This window comes from Microcaecilia unicolor, chromosome 8 (assembly GCF_901765095.1).
Source record: "Microcaecilia unicolor chromosome 8, aMicUni1.1, whole genome shotgun sequence".
Lineage (NCBI taxonomy): Eukaryota > Metazoa > Chordata > Amphibia > Gymnophiona > Siphonopidae > Microcaecilia > Microcaecilia unicolor.
This window is the reverse complement of record NC_044038.1, coordinates 20,824,201-20,843,667: the sequence shown is the minus strand read 5'-3', so window position 1 is coordinate 20,843,667 and position 19,467 is coordinate 20,824,201. Positions and strand designations below refer to the sequence as shown.

The following is a 19,467-nucleotide window of genomic DNA, read 5'->3' as shown; positions in this document are numbered from 1 at the left end:
AAAGTATCAGCCTGCTTATCCGACATTGCTGCCTGGATGTCCAACCGCCACCTGAAACTGAACATGGCCAAGACTGAGCTCGTTGTCTTTCCACCCAAACCAATTTCTTCTCTCCCTCCACTCTCTATTTCAGTCGACAACACCCTCATCCTCCCCGTCTCATCTGCCCGCAACCTCGGAGTCCTCTTCGACTCCTCCCTCTCCTTCTCTGCCCATATCCAGTAGACAGCCAAGACCTGTTGCTTCTTTCTCTATAACATCAGCAAAATTTGCCCCTTCCTCTCCGAGCACACCACCCAAACTCTCATCCACTCTCTCATCACTTCTCGCCTTGACTACTGCAACCTACTCCTCACTGGCCTCCCACTTAACCATCTATCCCCCCTTCAATCCATTCAGAACTCTGCTGCCCGTCTTATCTTCCGCTAGACTGATATGCTCATATCACCCCTCTCCTCAAGTCACTTCACTGGCTTCCGATCAGGTACCGCATACAGTTCAAGCTTCTCCTACTAACCTACAAATGCACTCAATCTGCAGCCCCTCATTACCTCTCTACCCTCATCTCCCCTTACACTCCTACCCGTAACCTCCGCTCACAGGACAAATCCCTTCTATCAGTACCCTTCTCTACCACCTCCAACTCCAGGCTCCGCCCTTTCTGCCTCGCCTCACCCTATGCTTGGAATAAACTCCTTGAGCCCATACGCCAAGCCCCCTCCCTACCGATCCTTCAAATCCTTGCTCAAAGCCCACCTCTTCATGTCGCTTTCGGCACCTAACCATTACACCTCTATCCAGGAAATCTGGACTGCCCCCAATTTGATTGACTGCACTTTTTTGTCCTTTAGATTGTAAGCTCCTTTGAGCAGGGACTGTCCTTCTTTGTTAGATTGTACAGCGCTGCGTAATCCTGGTAGCGCTTTAGAAATGTTTAATAGTAGTAGTAGTAAATAATGAAATGTCATTAGGAAAACCAAATACATAAAGCCGGGCAGTCAAGCTACGCAGTGCTATGGGGCAGTGGCGTTCCTGGGGGGACTGGCACCCGGGGCGGATCGCCGATGCGCCCTGCCCCCTGGGTGCAGCACCACCCCGATGCAGCGCGGACCCCCCCCCCGCGAAAGGACACCCCCACGAAGGACACCCCCCCCCCCCGCCGGGTGCACGCCGCTGGGGGGGGTTGCCGCGCGCGCCTGCCCTCCGTTGGTCCATGCTTCTCTGCCCCGGAACAGGAAGTAACCTGTTCCGGGGCAGAGAAGAAGCATGGACCAACGGAGGACAGTGGCGTGCACCCGGGGCGGACCGCCCCCACCGCCCCCCCTAGGAACGCCACTGCTATGGGGACCTTCTACTAAAGGGTGTTAAAAGTCTTAACGGGTTGTTAGCTTGGGAGAAACACGTGAAAGCATTTTGCAGTATTTAGCCTGTTTGCATGTGCTAACCCCCCTGTCAGATTTAGAGGTAGTGGCTGCCATAGAAGTGCTGTGTTACTATTCCAGGTGATAAACAACAAGCCTACATCTGGGTTTTGCCACTTCCGTCCAGCACGTGCCTTCGAGGTCTGTCAGTCTGCTGTCTTCTGTTGTGTGTGTGCAGTGTGAGGTGAACCGCACACATTATGACTGGTTGAATTTGTGGTCGGTGCAATGAAGGAACTAAAACCAAAGCAACGTCACAATCGGTTACTTTGAACGTGCGTCAAAGCAGCAGGGCAAGCTCGCTTGTTTAAAGTTTCCATTTGTTTTTGGCTATCTTTTGGTCCTGTTCCTAAGTAGCCCTATTCAGTGTGATTTCTTATCATTTCAGAGTAAACACTATATAGGCATACACAAGGGCAAAGTTTGGGCAGGGTTTTGGGTGGATGTCACAGGTATGTAAGTAGATTACAAAGGGGCTGTGGAGTGGAGGAGTAGCCTAGTGGTCAGTGCAGTGGACCTTGATCTTGGGGACCTGAGTTTGATTCCCACTGCAGCTCCTTGTGACCCTGGGCAAGTCACTTAACCCTCCATTGCCCCTGGTACAAAATAAGTGCCTGAATAAATGTAAATTGCTTTGAATGTAGTTGCAAAAACCTCAGACAGGTGGTATATCAAGTCCCATTTCCCTTTCCCTATTTGTAGATTCTACATGGAACGTTGCTACTATTGGAGATTCTCGATGGAATGTTGCTACTATTGGAGATTCTGTTGCTACTATTTGAGATTCTACATGGAATGTGCTATTCCACTAGCAACATCCATGTAAAGCCTGCCCTTGCAGATCAGCCGCGCAGGCTTCTGTTTCTGTGAGTCTGACGTCCTGCACCTATGTGCAGGACGTCAGACTCACAGAAACAGAAGCCTGCGCGGCTGCATTGCTGATCTGCAAGGGCAGGCTTCTACATGGAATGTTGGTAGTGGAGGAGTAGCCTAGTGGGTTAGTGCAGTGGACTTGATCTTGGGGAGCTGAGTTCAATTCTCACTGCAGCTCCCTGTGACCCTGGGCAAGTCACTTAACCCTCCATTGGCCCTGGTACAAAAAAAGTACCTGAATATATATAAACCACTTTGAATGTAGTTGCAAAAACCTCAGAAAGGCAGTATATCAAGTCCCATTTCCCCTTTCCCTAAAGTGTGGTAGGTTTTGCACTTTACTGCATGTTTAAGTCCAAAATTAATGTACGGTAAGTGCAAAACTTGTAATATTTGCACTTGGGGAGGACAATTTTCAATGCAGTTAATATTTGTAAATAGTGCTTTACCTGCATAAGTCTGAAAATGACCCTTATTCAATGTAGTAGGAAATAAGTGTGGCGTTCTACAATGGCCATTTTAGGAGAGGCGTTCCCAGGGGATCAGAAAATCATTCAAGCAGATTGTATCCTGTGCCTGTGTTCCTCATTTTCATAAGTCTACCCACATTCAGAGCAGGTGCAGAAGTCAGCGGGCACAAATTGTGCAGGAAAGTAGGGGCACCCTCTCTCATTACATTACAGTCTAATATCTCGCAAAAGCCATCAAGTTCGATAAGGGTAACAATAACCAAACTGAAGCAAACTTCAAGATTACAATATTAATTTCTACTATCAAAATTCAAGAAAAAATAAATAAAGATCCAAGGCCTGAAAGTATCTTTTCAAAAGAAATGTTTTCAACAGTTTTCTAAACTGAAAATAACACGTATATCTGTCTAAGAAAGAAAGAAGGGAATTCCAAATTGTGCAGGTCCTGATATGAAAGAGGCTTGAAGTACTCCCCTATGCTTTAACTTGCAACCCAGGTCAGCGACCACCGTTTAAAAATGGCACCATGATCCCTAGCGGCGTCATGCGTATTTGACTGCCATAGGGGGGTCATGCAGGGACAGGTTTCTTGTCAGGGGTGTGTGTTGGAAAGGGGGAATCAGCCTGTCATGAGGGGCTGGGTTCTTGTCAGGGGTCAGGATGGTTGTCAGGGAGGCATCGGGTTGGCAGGGAGACTGGGCCTGTCATGAGGGACTCAGGTTCTTGTCATGTGGGTCAGGATAGTGTCAGGGAGCATTGGGTTGGCGGGGAGGTGTGAGCATGTCATGGAGGGTGCCCGGTTCTTGTCAGGGGGTCAGGATGGTGTTGGAAGGGTGCCAGGTTCTTGTCAGGGGAGTCAGGCCTGTCATGCGGGACTTGGGTTCTTGTCAGGGGTTCAGGATGGTGTCAGGGAGGCATCATGATGGCGGGTAGGTTGGGCCTATTGTGGAGGGCATCAGGTTCGGTTGGGAGGTCGGGATGGTGTGGGAGGGCATCATGTTCTGTTGGGGGGGGCGGCGGCTGTGATGGAGAGTCAGGTTCTTGTTAGGGGTCAGGATGTTGTTGGAAGGGTGTCAGGTTCTTGTCAGGGGGAGTCAGGCCTGTCATGCGGGCTTGGGCTCTTGTCAGGGGTTCAGGATGGTGTCAGGGAGGCATCAGGATGGCGGGGGGTTGGGCCTCTCGTGGAGGGCATTCAGGTTTCTGGTTGGGAGGTCGGGATGGTGTTGGGAGGCATCAGGTTCTTGTTAGGGGGGGCCAGGGCTGTGATGGAGAGTCAGGTCTGGTTATGGCTGTTCGGATAGTGTCAAAGAGGGATCGGGGATAGGCTGCCGGATCTGCACTCACAGTGCACTGCACTACCGGACTGCAGTAATGCAGTTGCACTTACACCTCCTCTTGAGGTGTTGATAAGTTTGGCTGCATCATCAGCAGGTCAGGACAATTACCACAGGGTAAAGACCCAATGCATTAGCTGTCCTATCCAGCCACACCTCCTCCCATCCTTGTCACACCCAGACCCGGCCCACTCCTCTGTTAGGCAGCTAACGGCATTTTTACCATGATGTCTCCTGTATTAGCACAGTAAACAGTATCACGGGCCTGCGACACTCTCTACCATGCTGATAATGGCATATTAGCTGTTTAAAAGGGCCCCAAAATATGCTAATTTATGCATTTATGTGACTAATCTAGATATGAACAGTTACACCTGCTTGAAAGCAAATATTACTGTTCATGCATTGCACGATAGATATAATTTCTGCCACTTATGTTAGTATTTTATAGACACATAGCTGCTTATGTAGGCGTCTACTTGCCCCTTTAAACCAGCAACCTGTTACAAATTACCCTCACTAACAGGCAGATGATCAAAAGCCCCGCGCTGTTCCAAACAGTGTTCTAAAATAGCGCTGGAAAAGCGCGTGGCCCTATTAGACCTATGATCAGAGATAATGCTTGCAAATTTAAGCAGCGCAATTATCTCTGATTATGGGTAGAAGTGCGGAGAATTGTGCCTGAGCTCAGCACAATCCCTCGCGCACTTGTTTGACAGGTCGGCTGGAGACCAATGAAAGAGAAGGACGACCCATCTTTAAATCGGAAGATGGACGTCCTCAACTGCCTGTTGCAGGGACGGCCAAATTTCAAGGAGGTGTCGGAGGTATAGCGACGGGCGTGAGGACGTCCAAAATGTGGACGTTTCTGCAACGGGCAGTTAAGGACATCCAAAATTGATGTTTCTATGAGAAAGACGTCTTCTCATAGAACATCCAATTTTGGACGTCCTTAACTGCCCATTGCCGAAACGTCCAAAATTTGGACGTCCTCAACTGCCCCGTCACAGAACGTCCTCAACTGCCTCGCTGGCAGGTTTGCTGTAGGGGGGGAATGGGGGCCTGCCAGCATACAAATGCATGATGGACAGGGCTCACCATTCCTCCCCCAATGGCCTGCAAAACCGTAATGCCAGCTTGGAGTTGGCATAGGGTTTTGGTCGCGGCCAGCAACCCAATCTTTGGCGCGCCGGATGCTGATCATTGGGGATGAATGCGTTAAGCGCTGATTTGCATGCATTGCATGCTACTTACGCTAAGAGCCCTCGAGCGCGTTGTTTCACGCACTCAAGGGCTCTGATCGTGGGGCGGTAGCAAACGCCGGCGCTGGTATGGCGCTAACAGCCTCTCGCGCCGGCGTTTGCTTTTGATCATCTGCCTGAATGAATACAATATACTGAAGGATTTTAGGGGGAGGAGACAAGAGACAGAGAACAAAGGATTGGTGGATGAAATTACGTACAAAGTTACTTTTGTAAAAGCTGTGCTCTGAGAAGTTACTTTAGATTGGGTTCTGCTATGGTAACTCTTCTTTCTGGATCCTGAGATACTCTCTCTATCTTCCTGTATGCAGCCCCCCCCCCTCCCCCTTTGTTCTCACTTCTGTTAGAAATAAAAAAAATATCCCCAGCATGCTGGAAACTTTGAAACAGCCCTGGCTTATTGAAAAGGGTCTGCTGAGCATGTTGACTGACTCTTAAAGATTAGTACTGTTGCCAAAACTTTTATAGGCAAATAAAAAAATCCCCAGCAGCTCAGCTGACCCACCCCATCGCAAGGCCTAGGTGTCGTGTGCTGAGAGCAACCTCCCACCATTTCCCCCTGGCCGGAAAGTACCAACCAACGAAGTGCAAATTGCTTTTTGAACTCTTAGGCAAAAAAGAGGGGCTGACTCATTCAAATATCGTTAGTACCTAAACTCTCCATTGTCCCCATGTAATGGGGCTTAAAGAATGGTTCTGGATCTGGGATGAGAGCCACGTTCGCTTCCATATCCTATAAATAGAAACACCATCAAAGTTCAGAAAGTCACGCTGAGTTCTCTATTTTTAGGCACCTTACAAAAGATTTATGAAAACAGGAAGAGGAAAGCGTCTGACATCAGATATAGGCGGATCGTTTTATCATATTCTTTGTCTATTTAAGGGGATGTGGTGAAGGAGGTGACTTTGGGGAAAAAGTTATCAATGTTGGCTTCCGTTAATACATGTTATTTTGCCATCAACTTGTGCTGCTTTAGCACAGGGTCCCCTTTTATGGAAAGAAACTTAGGAGTCAATATTCAAAGCAATTTACATGGCCAGAAGAGGATTGTGTAGGGCTATCTGGGGATATTCAACGGACCTTAACCGGATAGCGCCTGCTGAATTTCCCCTTTAACCACCTAGGCCAAAACTGGCTAGTTTGTGGGTGGTCCAGGGACGGAGTTATGACAGAGCAAAAACTGAGGGGCCCTTTTACTACAGCGGGTAGATACGCACATCCAACACGTGTCAATTTGGAACTACCGTCAGGCTACCGCATTGCCCCGGCGGTAATTCCATTTTTACACTCATCGATATGCGGCAACAGAAAATATTTCGTATTTTCTACCACGTGGTGCTAAACCGGCGGTAATTGGCAGTGTAAATGCGCTGACAATTACCAGGGCTGCCGGAGAGACTGGGCCGGGCCCGGGGCAAGGCCACCCCCAGAGGCCTGCCCCCGCCGAGGTTACCACCGCGGCCACTCTCCCCTCAACCCTCCAAGGTCGCCCACCGCTCCCTCCTCCACCCGCCCCCCTCGTCCGCCACCGGGCCGGGCCCCCTCCGTTGAAATCACAGCGCCCTCTCACCTCTGTGTGAAGCGCTGCAGGCAGCAAGGCAGCAGATCGCCTCCCTTCGGCCCTCCTTCTTCCTTGTGTCCCACCCTCGCGGAAGTTACATCAGCGAGGCGGGACACAGGGAGGAAGGGAGGCCCGAGGGGAGGCGATCGCTGCCATGCTGCCTGCAGTGCTTTCACAGGGAGGTGAGAGGCGCTGTGATTTCAATGCAGAGGGCCGGCCTGGTCGACGATGGAGGGCGAGTGGGACTGCGGCGCCGGGCCCCCCTTGAAGGCCCAGGCCCGGAAATTTTGTCCCCCTGCCTCCCCCTCTCGGCGGCCCTGACAATTACCACCTGATTAATGCATGAGACCTTACCGCTAAGTCAATGAGTAAGGTCTCAAGCCCAAAATGGACGCACACCAATTTTTGTTTTGTCGCACGATCATTTTCAAACCCCCCCCCCCCCACGGCATTTTTTGCAGGTGCGCTGAAACATTGACCTGTGCGCATTCAATACACATGCTTACAACAGCACAGGCCATTTTTCAGCGCACCTTAGTAAAAGGACCCCTTACTTAGCAATGATTTTCAGTTTGCTGACCAGCTAAGTAACCACATAAAGGCCCCTGTTTACAAAGCCGTGCTAGTGGCTGCAGTGGTGTAGCGAGGGGGCTGCCACCCAGGGCGGGGTGGTTCGCCGTTGCACCCCTCCCGGGTGCAGCATGATGATATACCCCCCCTCGGCGCATCGACACCCCCCCCCGACCCAGTGCCCACCCTCTTACGTCCAACCATCTCCCTACCTTTAAAAAAATATCGGAATCCGAAGCGAGGCGCAGCGCCTCGCGCCTGCACGTAAAAGAAATGTGCACCATCTCATCGGGCCTTCCCTCGCTCTGTTTGTCCCGCCTCTGCTGAGGCAACTTCCTATTTCCACGCTTTCCCCTCATAGCAGGCTCAATGCAGCTTACATATTATATACAGGTACTTATTTGTACCTGGGGTAATGGAGGGTTAAGTGACTTGCCCAGAGTCACAAGGAGCTGCCTGTGCCTGCAGTGGGAATCGAACCCAGTTCCCCAGGACCAAAGTCCACCACTCTAACCACTAGGCCCTCCTCCACTCCACAATCCTTCATTTTGTCACTATCTGCAGCCCACTAACTTCCTTTGTCCAGTCACTGTACGATGGCCCTCTGCAGGGGCTGTGCACCTTCTAGAAATTCACAATCATGGACCTAATCCAGTGACTAGGTGTCGATATTGCCCAGGGGCTGTGAATGCCGTTTCTGCTAGGGATGTGCATAGCTAAACATTTTTCCGTTTCTTTTTAAAATTTTCCCAAATTTTCATTCATTTAATTCATTTGTTTTAATTTTAATAAAACCTATGCATGTTAGAACTTTTCAAAACAAAAACCCAACGATAAAGGAATATACAAATACAACAAAATGAAAATATGCCAGAAACAAACAGGGATGAAATAATACCGTTAATCAAAATGAATTAAATTAATTAATATGAAGAAAATGGTGACTCTCAGTTATCCAAGCAATGACACACCCAGGCCCAGATGCACTAAACCTTAATGACCCTTTTAACAACCCTTTACTGACCCTTAACGAACCCGTAGCATGCATCAAAGGCCATTTTCCGAGGAAGCTAGCAGCTAACGAAAACAGAAAGCAACGAGAAACTACCATTGAAATGTGGACAATTCGGAATGCACTAACCATACCGACGATTGCAACGAATCATCCACCGTCTGAAATTTAACGTGAGCTCAGACCTGTCGTTAGACCTGAGCTGTCATCTCCCCGCTGGCCCCTGCACCATAAAAATCATGTTTAAAAAAAAAGTGAGCTCCCTGCTTCCCTCTGCCTAAAATAAAATGAAACTAACATCAAAAAAGGATCGGGAGGGGACAAAGGCACTCATCAGGAGCGTCCTGTATGGACAGCCTTGCCCCCCGCCCCGCCCAAGGTCGCCGCTGCTCCCCGGTTTCCCCTGCATATAAATAAAAATCAAAACACAAATCATAACTTTAGCAGCCCCGGCTCCCCCTCCCTTCCTCTCTACTTTTCTCCCACAGCTCCGCCTCCCGAATCCTCCGCCCTGTGCCCCCCCTGGGGTCGTCGCCGCCATTACCCCCCCTCCACCAGGCCCCCCTCCTACCGGCCTGTGCAGCGCCTCTCACCTCTGTGAAGGCGCTGCACGAGCAAGAAGAACAGCTCAGCTGATGCCTTCGCACAGTCTCCGTTCGTGTCTCTCTCCTCCTGGGCCCGCCCCCGTCTGACGTAAGTAACCTAATTTGTTTAATTCGTTAGGGACTTTAACGTTTTAGATTTTTTAACGTTTGGTTGATGCATCTGGCCCCCAGAGTCTAAAGCTTACTGAGGCAACAAAACTCTGAGCCGCCAAAATGTGGTGGCCAGATACATCCTTGAGATCACCATTTCCATGTGTGTAAATGTGAAACCAGTGAAAACATCCCTAAACTAAAGAAATGTCCCCAAAAAGACTGCTTAAAAGACCCCAAAAAGCTTTTATGCACCCAAATGAAACCGAATGCATGCTAATACGTTTCTGCAGTTTTTGCAGCCCTAGCCAAGGTGGGAATTGAACCCCAGTCCCTCTGCATGGCAGTGTATAGTGAAAAAATAAAACACTCAAATCACCAGGCTCTGGACTGTGAGTCCTCAAAGCTGGCCCGTCTCTTAGCTGATCAGATAACTGAATTAGAAACAGGGCTGGATCTTTCTTTGGATCACCCCAAAGAAATCAATTAAAGAAACAGAACAAACGATTCTTATTGGTACCAAATGAATCAGAGTCTCAAGGTCCTGTTTTTAAAAGCTTCTTTTCTATTCTGTGCCTATTGTAAATTGGTTTTGAAAATAAGGTTTTAGCTTTTCTGTTTCTAAATAGAAATGTGGGGGTTTCAGCGTTATCTTCTGGAAGAACAGACAGATGTTTATGAGGCTACTGCAGCTGGCTTGTTGACTTTTGAGTCAGCTGCACTTTTCTTTCAGTTACTTTACGTTCAGGTGCATCAGGTCTCATCAAGGATTAGTAATGTCTCGGTTCCACTGATAGCTGATGATCCTGCTCAGAAAGAGGAAGACAGGCGACAATATCTGGAAAAGCTAAGAGAAACTGGTAGAGTAGTCAGGAAAGCAAAGATGCAAATAGAAGCATAGCCAATAAGGTAAAATTTACGGGGACAAGACATTTTTTTAGATATGTTAGCGATAGGAGGAAATGCAAAAGTGCCATTGTGAGACTCAAAGGTGAATGGGAGGAATATGTAGAAGCTGATAAAGATAAGATGGAATTGATTAACAAATATTTCTGTTTTGTGTTCACAGCTGAAGGGCCAGGAGCAGGACTTCAGAAGATGCTTGGAATAAACTTCCTGAGCCCTTACGCCAAGCCCCCTCCCTACCCATCTTCAAATCCTTGCTCAAAGCCCACCTCTTCAATGTTGCTTTCGGCACCTAACCTTTATACCTTTCAGGAAATCTAGACTGCCCCTATTTGACTGACTGTACATTTGTCCTTTAGATTGTAAGCTCCTTTGAGCAGGGACTGTCCTTCTATGTTAAATTGCACAGCGCTGCGTAACCCTAGTAGCGCTTTAGAAATGTCAAGTAGTAGTAGTAAGATAAACACAAATAGGAATGGAGCAGGGGCGTAGCCAGACTTCGGCAGGAGGGGGGTCCAGAGCCCAGGTGAGGGGGCACATTTTAGCCCCCCTGGCACCGCCAATCCCCCTGCCATTGCCGGCCAACCCCCCCCCCCCCCCGCTGCCGCCACCACCACCACCACCAACACACAACAACAACAATTTTGCCCTCCCCCCTGCCCACGAACCTCTTGACCCCCCTCCCACCACCAACCCTCCTCCACCGCCGCCATCGTCGCCTACCTTTGCTGGTAGGGACCCCAATCCCCACCAGCTGAGGTCCTCTTGCTTCCCGTGCAAGGCTTCGTTCTGTTTCTGTGAGTCTGACGTGCTGGATGTACAACGTGCAGGACGTCAGAAACAGAACAAAGCCTTCTGCGGGAAGCAAGAGGACCTCAGCTGGCGGGGATTGGGGTCCCCTGCCAGCAAAGGTAGCCCACGGCGACGGCGGGGGAGGGTTGGCGGCGGGCGAGGGGTCGAGAGGGTCATCGGCAGGGGGGTCCAGGCCCCCATGGCCCCACGTAGCTACGCCTCTGGAATGGAGCACTGGTAGTCCCTGAGCAATTTTCAGAGGACTGTGTTTTGTGAGAGCTGGATAAACTAAAATTGGACAAGCAACGGGGCAGGATGGCATACCTCCGAGGTACCGAAAGAACTTAGGACGTTCAAGTGGCACCACTAGCTGACTTCTTCAAAGCTTAGAGAGTCTGGAGTGGTCCCAGAGGACTGGAGAAGAGCAGATGTGGTCCCGTTCCATAAAAGAGGAAGTAAGGAAGAGTTGGAAACTATAGTAAGTTCGGTGGTAAATAAATGAGCAGAAACACTTTTAAAACAGAGAAAGTAAAGTGTTTGGAATCCAATGGATTACAGGACCCGAGGCAACATGGTTTCTACTACTACTACTACTACTACTTAATTTCTAAAGCGCTACTAGGGTTACACAGCGCTGTACAGTTTAACAACGAAGGACAGTCCCTGCTCAAAGGAGCTTACAATCTACAGAACGAAATGTCAAGTTGGGGCAGTCTAGAAATCCTGGATGGAGGTATAATGGTTATGTGCCGAAGGCGACATTGAAGAGGTGGGCTTTGAGTAAGGATTTGAAGATGGGCAGGGAGGGGGCTTGGCTTCTCTAGAAACGGGTCTTGTCAGACAAATCTGATGATTTTCTTTGACTAGGTGACCAGAGAGTTGGATCGAAGAAGAGCAGTAGATGTGATGTATTTAGATTTTAACTAAGTCTTCGACACGGTTCCAAGTTTCCAAGTTTATTTAGTACTTACTACCCTGCCCTTTGTAGCCTTCATTGCAGTTTACAATCTAATATACATAATAGATACAAATGATAATAACAAAAAGATCAGAGATGATATGATATACAGAGGTAAATGGATGGGGGGGGGGGGGGGGGGGGGTGGGGGGGGGGGGTGGGGGGGGGGGGGGGTGGGGGGGGGAGGGTAGAACTACATCCAGTTCGGATAAGACCTAAAGACCTACAGGAAATTCTATGAGTAAAATATGCACTAATCATTCTGGAACAACCCTAACACATCTTTTTATTTAAGAAATGAACTAAGATATATCTTCTCAAGAAACCCAATGACTATTCCATAGTTTTATTTATTTGTTGCATTTGTATCCCCCTTATCCCACCTCTTTGCAGGCTCAAAGTGGCTTACAATACATTATGAGTAGTGGAAGAATGTTAGTAAATAAACATTTAGTATTGCAGGATCTTGGTCAGCATGATGATAATAAAACAAAGTAATAATACAAGCAGATATTATGAAACCGTTCTGAATATAAATGGGCGAGTTGTGCATATTCACATTGGTTGATCTTTGTGGTATGCTTTATTAAAGAGATGGGTCTTAAGTAATGAGCGGAAGTTCGTTCTTTCATAGATCGATTTCAAGCTGCGTGGCATTGCATTCCATAACCGTGTGCTCAGGTAGGTAAAGTTTGACGCATGCATTAGTTTGTATTTCGTTCCTTTGCAGATGAGGAAGTGCAGATCAAGGAATGTGCAGGATGATCTTTTGGCATTCCTAGGTGGTAGGTCTATCAGGTCTGACATATAAGCTGGTGCTCTCCATGGATAATTTTGTGAACTAGTGAGCATAACCTTGAACGTGATGCGTTCCTTAAGTGGGTTATCTTGCCAACCAATGTAAAACACAGCAACATACAACCTTGTAAGTGTAATTGAATCAATGTAACCTCTAACAACTGTTGAATGTAAGCCACATTGATCCGGAACTCATTTTTTGGACAATTGTGGATACAAGTATGAATAAATAAATGAAATTAATTAATGATAGGAAAGACTATGGTGACACAAAAAGAGGGGGGGGGGGGGGGGGAGCTCTTAGCTTAGTGGGGTTTTAAAAAGGTCTGGACAGCTTCCTAAAGGAAAAGTTCATAGACCATTATTAAATTGACTTGGGAAAAATCCACTTCTTATTTCTGGGATAAGCAGCATAAAATGTATTCAACTTTTTTGGGATCTTACCAGGTATTTGTGACCTAGATTGGCCACTGTTGGAAACAGGATGCTGGGCTTGATGGACCTTTGGTCCGTCACAGTGTGGTAATACTTATGTAAATCCAAGACAGGAGTTGTTAGAGGAAAGCAACAGCAAACAAATAGGTTTTAAGGTTAGCCTTAGACTTCGGTAAAGAGAACTGTCATCTTAAGGATCCTGGAAGAGTGTTCCAGAGCTGAGGTCCCTGCACAGAGCAAATTGAGTGCCTGGCGGTTCGTGAATTATCATACGATAGGTAGGGATTACACAACGCAACAATGATTTTGCTACTGAGAGAAAAACATGTGATTTATACTAAATTGAACCCGCCGATTCCAAATATGAACTCCGAATTTGCCTGACACGTCTAGATTTTAAGTCATACATGCAAAGCCTATTCACTTATAATATTAATGCTTGGGATGCATTTGTGCTAGTAGTGCAGAACTTCCTTGGGAACACGAGCTGAAAACTATGCTGAACTAGTAGACAACATGCTTAAAGCATATGAACAACTTGGCTGCCGAATGTAATTGAAAATGCATTTTGATTACATTCCCATCTTGACTTTTTCCCACCCAATTTGGGACACGTAAGTGACGAACATGGAGAGAGGTTCCATAAAGACATTTCTACAATGGAGAACAGATATCAAGGCCGCTGGAATCCCAACATGATCGGGGACTACTGCTGGATTTTGCAACGGGAAATATGACCGGTCACAAACGCAAAAGCAGATGCCTGAAGCACTTTTAACAGTACTGGGCCTTGCTGAAGTAAGACTTTTAAACTGGAATACGAGACTTTTTTGAAATTTTGTTATTCCATTCCTTTTTCATATACGTTTACTACGAAAACTTTGATGTAGATCAGGTAATTGTTGGAGTAAAACTTGTTCTGTAAAAAATTATTCAATGCTTTCCAAGTGCTTAATTTCATTTGGGCAAACTTATGCATAACAAAACTTCCTGACGTGTTACAACAATTCTGACTTCGGATTTGGAATACGCACACTGAATTTAGTATAGGACAAATGGTTTTTGCCCAGTAGCACATGAAAATGTTTTTCTTTTGTTGTGCTGTGTTATAAACTGGTTTTGCTGAGCAGACCGAAGAGTTCTCAAAGGGCCGTATGGAATCAAATAGCAAGAAAGATACAGTAGTTCTCCAGGAGCTAATATCTTGTGGACTAAAAGTAGAATTTTGTAAGTTATGCAATGGTTGATTGGTAGCCTGAGCATTCTTGAGGTAACACTCAACATGATCATACTTCCTTATACTGGTGATCAGACGAATCTGGATGATTTGAAGATGTCTGAGGTATGGATCCTAAGGAGCTTAGCCGAGATTGGGTGGCAGAGTCGGTGGCGGGAGGCGGGGATGTGCTGGGCAGACTTATACGGTCTGTGCCAGAGCCGGTGGTGGGAGGTGGGACTGGTGGTTGGGAGGCGGGGATAGTGCTGGGCAGACTTATACGGTCTGTGCCAGAACTGGTGGTGGGTGCGGGGCTGGTGGTTGGGAGGCGGGGATAGTGCTGGGGACTTATACGGTCTGTGCCAGAACTGGTGGTGGGAGGCGGGGTGGTGATTGGGAGGCGGGGATAGTGCTGGGCAGATACACGATCTGTGCCCTGAAAAGGACAGGTACAAATCAAGGTAAGGTATACACAAAAAGTAGCACATATGAGTTTATCTTGTTGGGCAGACTGGATGGACCGTGCAGGTCTTTTTCTGCCGTCATCTACTATGTTACTATGTTACTATGAGTTCTTTGACTCTGGGTCCTTGATGCAGAGAATTACAATAATCCAACTGAGTAATTACCAATGAGTGACCAGAATATTAAGAGCTGAAGGGAAGATCAAGGAGCAGATAGATCTGATAAAACGGAGCTTATAAAAGCAGCTTTTAACAACTCAGGAGATTGAGGTCTACAAGAGAGATTAGAATCTAGCAATACACCTAAAATATGAACTGTATCGGTTTGAAGAACTGGAGTGTTTGAAAGGAAGATAGACATTGATAATGAAGCATTTGTTTTGGTGGACAAAAGGACAAACTTTAGATTTTGCATAGACGACTAATAATTGAACTGAGTGCACTCGGTATGGGTCCTAAAATGACTGACTGGATTAGGAACTGGTTAAGTGGAAGGCGACAGAGGTAGTTGTAAATGGAGCTCATTCTGAGGAAAAGGATGTTACCAGTGGTGTGCTGCAAGGTTTGGGCTGGTTCTTTTTAACATTTTTGTAAGCAATATCAGGGGCGTAGCCAGACACCCAATTTTGGGAGGGCCTGGGCCCAAGATGGGTGGGCAGAAGTACTCTGCAAGTGATTTGATCTCTCCTCTCAACTGCATGCCATATGGTCCTTCAAACATCAGCCCCTCCACTGCATACCTTTTAAATAGCAGATTTTCACCGACAGCGAGCAGCAACTAATAACACACTGCTCATGCTGGCCTCACAGCCTTCCCTCTGATGTAACTTCCTGTTTCCGCATAGGCAGGAATACATCAGCGGGAAGGCTGTGGGGCTGGTGAGCAGTATGTATCAGTCGCTGCTCACTGTAGGCGTCTGGTTTGCAAGGTATGCAGGAGGGACAGTTGTTGGGAGTTTTCGGCTGGTGGGGCTTGGGGAATCCCTGCCAGCCACATCATAGATACGCTGCTACTGGGTGGGCCTGAGCCCAAAATGGGTGAGCCCACCCTTGGCTATGCCACTGAGCAATATTTCTGAATGGCTGTCTAGTAAGGTTTACCTCTTTGTAGATGATACCAAAATCTGCAATAGAGTAGACACCTCTGATGGTGTGGGCGAGGGAGAACTTAGTGAAGCTAGAGGAATGATCTGGAATTTGGCATAAAATTTAATGTTAAAAAATGCAGGATCATGCATTTGGGCTGCAAAAACCTGAGGAAATGGTACAGTTTGGGGGTAAAGAACTTTTCTGTATGAAAGAGGAGTGGGACTTTGGTGTGCTCATATGTGATGATTTTAAGGTGGTCAAACAGCTAGAAAAGGCAACAGTGAAAGCTAGAAGGATGCTTGGGTGTATAGGGAGAAGAATGGCCGTAGGAAAAAGTAGGTGATGATGCCCTGTATATGACTGAGATCTAATTTAGAACACTGTGTACAATTCTGGAGACCTCAAAAAGATGGTCCAGAGGGTGGCTACTAAAATGGTCAGTGGTCTTCGTCAGAAAGAGGACGGGGACAGACTTAAAAATCTCATATTTATCTTTGGAAGAAAGATGGGAGATATGATGGAGACATTTAAATACATGTGTGGTATAAATGCGAAGAAGCAAGGTGAGTCTCTTTCAATTGAAATGAAGGTCTGGGACAGGGGAGCATAGGATGAAGATGAAAGGGTATAGACTCAGACGTAATGTGAGGAAATACTTCATGGAAAGAGTGGCAAGTTCATGGAACGGCCACCTGGTGGAAGTGGTGGAGATGAAAACAGTATCTGAATTCAAGAGAGCTTGGACAAGTACATAGGATCTCTAAGGGAGTGATAGGGAGAGTAGATGGCATGGATGGGCAGACTGGATAGGCCATATGGTCTTTATCTGCCTACATTTTTCTCTGTTTCTATTAATAATGCCAAGAAATCCAATTTCTGGTTTTCTAGAAAAAATAATCAATAGAAATAAAACAAAATAAAACATGGAAAAGAAAATAAGATGATATCTTTTTATTGGACATAATACTTTTCTTGATTAGCTTTCAAAGGTTGCCCTTCTTCATCAGATCGGAAATAAGCAAATGTTGGTAGATGACAGTATATATAAGTGAAACATCAAAGCATTTCAGTGACAGTCTAACAGGATGGGGTGGATAGGTGAGAGACAGGAAGAGTTGGGTGGATGAGGGACAGGGAGATATGCATGGAGACAGGAGGGTGACAATTATAAACCATTATAAACCATAAAATTGTATTACTTTGTCACCCTCCTGTCTTTCCAAATTTGTACTTTGTTACTAAGTACAAAAGTATAGCTTAAATGTAACTCGTTACAAGTGGATTTTCATCTTTCCTTGGCCCGCCAGGATTTTCACCGTTCATCTCTGTCTCCCTTTGCCTCCATTCCTTTTCCCTTCTTTTCCTGTTTTCCCACTCTAATTACTAAAATGTAACTGTAATGTATTTATTTTAATTGGTCCATTGTAAGCCGCTTTGAGGCCGCATCACTGTGGCAAAAGGCGGGGTATAAATGTACTGAAATAAATAAATAAATAAATAAATAAAGTAAAAGTACTGCCAATTGTACTTAAGTACTGTAACAAAGAGCAAGTACTTTGCTACAACCCATCTCTGATTGTTAGCACCGAACTGCCTGACTAGTCATATCTTCGAGCCACACCCAACTTTAAGCAACTTATATAGAATCTGTGGGAAAATCCTCATTGATCCATTTTTTTACTTTATGTGTATGAAAAACTCTCTCTCGCAAAAACAAGGATACATATGCATGCATTTACCTCAGGTCTATGTTGCTTCAAAATATTCCGATCTCAGGAGACATCTGTAAAATGTTCTTTCACTTACCTTTTCAACATGAAAAATGTAAGGCACATGAAGAGTGTAATCCCCAAAAAAGACAGGACTCTATAAATCCAGGGTTTCGGTCCACTGAGTGAGTCTCCCTTCCCTTCTGCAGACAAAAAAAGGGAATTGGAATGTGGAATCAGTTTTAATTGTATGGACAAGCAGAACACAAAATGTTTAACAGGCAAAAGCACTGAGTGTCCATAGCCTGAAGGACCAGGTCTTTACAGGTTACCCCCTGGCAGTGTTATTCAAAGTACTTCAGTAAAAGTAAAAATACATGAATATGTTTATACTGAGGGCCGTGCCAAGGGTCTGTGGACCCCCCCGCAGACGAACAGTTGGCGCGCGCGCCCTCCCCCCGAAAATGATCGCTGCCCTCCCATCCACCTCCTCTCTCCCCTGCCCTCCCGCTCCCATGTCCCAACTGCCGCCCTCTTCTCCCCCCCCAAGATCCCTTTTAAATTTACCTCTGTACGGCAGTGAAGGTGCAGCGTCAGTGAAGGAGGCGGCGCTCCCGACGTCTCTACTAGTCTTCCCTTCGCTCAATGACCCGCTTCTTCTGACATCATTTCCTTGACGTCAGAAGAAGGCGGAACACTGAGCAAAGGGAAGACTAGTAGAGATGTCAGGAGCGCCGCCTCCTTCACTGACGCTGCGCCTTCGCTGCCGGACGGAGGTAAACTTAAAAGGGATCTCGTTGGGGGAGGAGAAGAGGGCGGGCAGTTGGGACATGGGAGCGGGAGGGCGAGGTAAGCATGGTGCAGCAGGGCGCCCCCTAGAGGAGGGCGCCCTCCTGCCGTGCTTATCTCGTACCGTGTTGGCACGGCCCTGTTTATACTTAAGTAAAAGTACTGTGAAGAGCATATTAAAAAAGCTACTTAAGTGAAAGTAAAAAAGTTATTGCCTAATATAATTCTTGAGTAAAAAGTATCATAACACAATGAACACAACTGTTGTTAATGTTTTTATCTCAACAACTTTATTGCTCTACAGTCCAATTCACTTTGCTTTTAGTAAAACAAAATTTTTGAAAACGACTGTCAGTCATGTGAGTGTGCTTGTGAGACATTAATCTAACACAGCTAAAAAGGTTGAACAGCTGCATTAGTAGAAAGTGGAGATTGCTCAGTCTGATTAAAAAGGTCCTTCAAATCTTGTCAGGTTGCAATATTACTTTTGTTTTCTTACTGGGTCTTCAGGTTATGATGGGGATCTCTGAAACACTTGACTTCTATATAGCAAAGAGTACTTTTCATCATTATAGTCATTACCATCTGCATTAGAAATACAGTAGTTGATCTAATTCATCACTTGCATCTTCATATTTATTATGGTCATGTTGTCCAATTACAAACAAGGCTTTCACAATGTTCTAATTTTATTTATGTATTTATTTGTTACATTTGTATCTCACATTTTCCCACCTATTTGTAGGCGCAATGTGGCTTACATAGTACCGGAGAGGCCTTTGCAGGCTCCGGTGTGAACAAATACAGGGTGATGTTCTGGTAAGATCAAGTTCATGTGGCACAGCCACATTAGGGAATCGGAGAACGGAAGAGTTGTGTTAAGTCCATTACGTGCTTTAGTTTGGTTGTGTTGCAGAGATCAGGCATTTAAGTTGGATCGGTAGGGTATGCCTTTTTAAACAGGTTGGTTTTTAGTGATTTCGGGAAGTTTAGGTGGTCGTACGTCATTTTCAAGGCTTTTGATAATGCGTTCCACAGTTGTGTGCTTATGCAGGAAAAACTAGATGAATAAGTTATTTGTATTTAAGTCCCTTGCAGCTTGGGTAGTGCAG

General features: G+C 46.5%; 1 protein-coding gene across 1 annotated transcript in view; it reads right to left on the bottom strand.

The window, feature by feature from the left end:
- The window catches only part of IL21R (interleukin 21 receptor), a 66,376-nt gene that overhangs the window by 13,081 nt on the left and 33,828 nt on the right, over positions 1 to 19,467 (bottom strand). Inside the window, 3 exon segments of the mRNA XM_030212052.1 lie at positions 6,012 to 6,074; positions 6,077 to 6,093; positions 17,664 to 17,769. Of these exon segments, the coding sequence (XP_030067912.1) occupies positions 6,012 to 6,074; positions 6,077 to 6,093; positions 17,664 to 17,769 (186 nt within the window).